The sequence below is a fragment of the Sphaeroforma arctica genome (assembly GCF_001186125.1).
Source record: "Sphaeroforma arctica JP610 unplaced genomic scaffold supercont1.439, whole genome shotgun sequence".
Lineage (NCBI taxonomy): Eukaryota > Ichthyosporea > Ichthyophonida > Sphaeroforma > Sphaeroforma arctica.
In genome coordinates, this window is record NW_014040119.1 from 54,212 (window position 1) to 57,850 (window position 3,639).

General features: G+C 40.5%; 2 protein-coding genes across 2 annotated transcripts; one reads left to right on the top strand and one right to left on the bottom strand.

Annotated features, from left to right (window-relative positions):
- Nucleotides 1-117: 117 nt before the first annotated feature.
- SARC_06260 (hypothetical protein) lies at nt 118-2,180 on the top strand (the record flags this gene model as incomplete). The annotated part of the gene is made up of 5 exons (XM_014299846.1): nt 118-129; nt 341-423; nt 1,145-1,225; nt 1,465-1,585; nt 2,073-2,180. 5 exons carry the CDS (start codon nt 118-120, stop codon nt 2,178-2,180), a joined length of 405 nt encoding a protein of 134 aa, XP_014155321.1.
- A 752-nt stretch (nt 2,181-2,932) lies between these two features.
- SARC_06261 (hypothetical protein) lies at nt 2,933-3,619 on the bottom strand (the record flags this gene model as incomplete). The annotated part of the gene is made up of 1 exon (XM_014299847.1): nt 2,933-3,619. One exon carries the CDS (start codon nt 3,617-3,619, stop codon nt 2,960-2,962), a length of 660 nt encoding a protein of 219 aa, XP_014155322.1. The 3' UTR covers nt 2,933-2,959.
- Nucleotides 3,620-3,639: the final 20 nt, after the last annotated feature.

Here is a 3,639-nt window from a genome sequence, read left to right on the forward strand (position 1 = left end):
AATAATATATATATTCATACACACACACACACACACACACATATATATATATATATATATATATTTGGCCGATGGATGACTGTTATAATATGCAACTATGCATGCCCTGTTGTTACCATGGGTGTAAATGTAAATAGTTGAACACTAATGCTCTGGTGTAGATTTTGATTTTTAATATGGAAGTTAGGGTCTGACTCATGATAATGCGATTGTATGCGTTTCTTGGTGCCACAGGACCGTGCTTGTTGTATGTAAAATTCGATTTTTTTCTTACGTCTACAGATATCATGTTTCACATGCAGCTAAAGTTGTTGATTTGTCCTATGCTGCAAAAATATAGGTGAGCGCTTCCATCCAGAATGAAGCGCGACCGGTGCACGGCACAGATACGTCGGACGCCAGTTGGAGTGCACGGTGTACCAGGTATATAATATGTATTTCTAGTGATCACTTGCAAAGTGTATGCATACTTACGTACAGTATGCGTATTGTGTTTGAATAAATTTTGTGTGTACACGTATTAGTTGACGCTGCAAGTGTTCGGTTCTGAAGAGTTGCATTGCATGAGTTTTGAATTTGAATGTGTAACTGTGTATATATGCAGTGTGTGTATAAACTGTTCTATGTAAAAATGGGATGTAATTGGGTGATTCTGTGACTATCTTGGCTTTCTCCTTTGCTGATTCCAGTTAGGGTGGTCATTCTATTACGGATATGGCGACGCCCATGATTCAGTTAACGCCTCCGAAATATTGTGAATTCAGGCCAGTATCACGCACAAGTTATATTGCTGAGCCAACAACACGCATTATATATGCACACTTGTCCGCATTCGAATTGATTTTGAAAATTACACATTTTATGTATTTGTGTATTGGCTACTTTCCCTCGCTTCACCCTACAAAAATAAATTTGGCACTCGGATGCATTTATTCATAGGAAGAATTTCATGATTCTGGTCTGCTTCAATTCGGTATTTGGCTTAGTGGATGTGAAATGAAATATATTTAGAATGAAGTAATGTCTTGCACTAATTATGCTTTATCCAAAGGCGCATGCGTGGTAGTTTGCAATTTCAGCTCAATCTAGTCTTGTTGGTTGTTAGTATCTCTGCTTCACACAAAAGCCTCACCTTCAACTGCAGTCCAACGGAATTTAACTGTGGAGAGCCTGGATGTGCGTACGTGCTCCACAGCCCCGTCGAATACGAGCATCACTACAACTCGTAAGTCCATGTTATAATTGATACACATTTGACTTGTGAAGTAAACTCAGATGCTTGTTTTGGAAGCAAGTTATGTCAGAACATTCTCATTTGTACGCATATACGCCATAATCTGTTAAAAACTACCAGTTCCTGTGTGTATCAGATCTGAATAATTTTTTTTCTGAATGTCCTGCTAATCTCGTATTAACTAAATTACGAAACCTTTTCTCTGCACAATATCATGGTTTCCTACACAGATCACACGTTCATGTCTGTAGCGCGTGTGGCCAAAGTTTGCCTTCCGAGAGGGTACTGGAGTTGCACATTTCCGAGACACACGATCCATTCTTCAAGGTGCTCAATTTGCGACAACCTATGGTATGTGATGGCCATCTACAGTTACGTGGCTTGTGCATGTGTCGGGGTAAATACTGCTTCAGGTTATTGTAAATTCTCTTGTTCATATATAGAGTAATGTGGCCCTTGCAATATCCGCGCTTAAATAATTTAGCCCCATCAACAACTACATTGTGCACCTTGTGCGCATAGCAAAAGTGATCCCATCACCCATGTATTCTCCAGTTTGTCGACACAACCGCATATGTATGTTTTTTTATTAGTGTACGGTCTTTACACATTTGGCAAAAGCACATAAGGTGGATATGGCGAGGGCCGGAAAGATAAATTTGAGCGTATGAGGTGTCTTACCTTAAGCATAGATTTGCTGTATCTGCGCCTGTTGCTGACGCCGTAGTTTTCTGATGCTATACAATCTTCACCCGCATCCATCAAATCGACCTAGCAGAGAAGGTGCATTACGTCAGTAACTTTGAAAATTAATTACTTTTTCTACTACATGTCACAGTATGAATGTTTCATAGAAGGCTGTGCACTTAAATTTATGGCTGAGAATGATCGACGGCAGCATCTCGTGGTCACGCACCAATACAGCTCCAATTGCTTGGATCTGTAACAGATCAGAATAAGCTACTGGCAGGCGTTGCTCTGAAGCTCTGAATTACAGGTGTAAATAAACTCGAACTAGTTATCCGGTCAAAATAACAAACCGGCTCATTAGATATGTTACTATTGCTTTCTATCGGCGTAGTGCCTGCAGGGACCTTGTGCGTCAAAGAAAAAACGTCCTCTTTCATGTAAGTTACTTTATATCCCAATCGACGTTTTTACCTTTTTATTAAATGATAGTTAGGTGCATGCAAAGCTTTCTGCAATTCCTGAGGATTTTCTCAGCGCGACTCCATTCTAGGCGATAATTACCGAGCATTCTACAAAGTAATACGAATGGACCTATTGGCTTTTGTATAGAACATGACGGCTGTAATTTTTATTGGTTAATGCAATCAGACGTGTTTCGATCTACCGATGTTGTGTAGGCGTGTAGTTGCCACATACAAAGTAGAATTAAATACACTTTTATCAAGATATAAATAATCGTTAAACCATGTAATAGAGGTCCGAACCGTCTATAATTGATACTGTACAATCGATGAAATGTTCCGAAAGCACATTTGTGCTCCGAGCTTCAGTCGATTTATACACTGGGACATCGGAATGACTATGAAGCATAGATTGGTTGGTTGCGCGCAACCTGGTCTGAAACTCTTGCAACCCGCGGTCGATTGTAATGGTCTGCAAGACGGTCTGGGCTTGATGTACTATCGCGGACCGCATCGCTATCAGAACGAGTAGTGAATCAACAAATCGTCCAATGTTCTTGAAGCAGGCTCTAATTTATCTGTCGTAGATGCCATCATCGGTGCTGAGTTCCATATCCGTGTATCGCGTCTTAAATGTCATAGGGGGTGCTTTCTCATCGATTTGATACAATCCGAACTTGACCTTTTGGAAGTCTTGTATGTGGTACTCTCCGATATCATTTTTTGCACTCATTATGAGGTCACCATCCAAGTCCATAACACTGATATCAAAATAAGATTCTGATCCATAAGAGAATCGGATCTCTATATCCAGCCATTGTTCCCATTCGTATGGAATAATAACTTTTTCAAACAACTCACGGCTTGGGGACCAGAACACTAAGTCATTATCATCAGAAAATCCCAAGACGGCATTCGGGTTATGGTCGTCGAATAGCTGGAATACATGCAGGGCACAACCTCCAGTATCTATCTCGTTTTCAGTTCTAAATTTGAATCGGAATACAAAATCGTGATCCTCTTCATCCGAAGTGATTTGGTAGGGAAATTCGCTCCAATCTCCGCTTGTTATCTCATTGCGAGGCCTATCAGAATCGCCAGCACCATTGGTGTCCACAGGATCAAGTATGACCTGAATCACTTTCGTGTTCAGTTGATCATCTTCTAGATAGTAGTAGTGTTGAAAATCATGCTCTTGATACTCATCCTCTTCTATAAGCCCGCGTGCTGCCATAAAGTCATCTATGGTAGAGT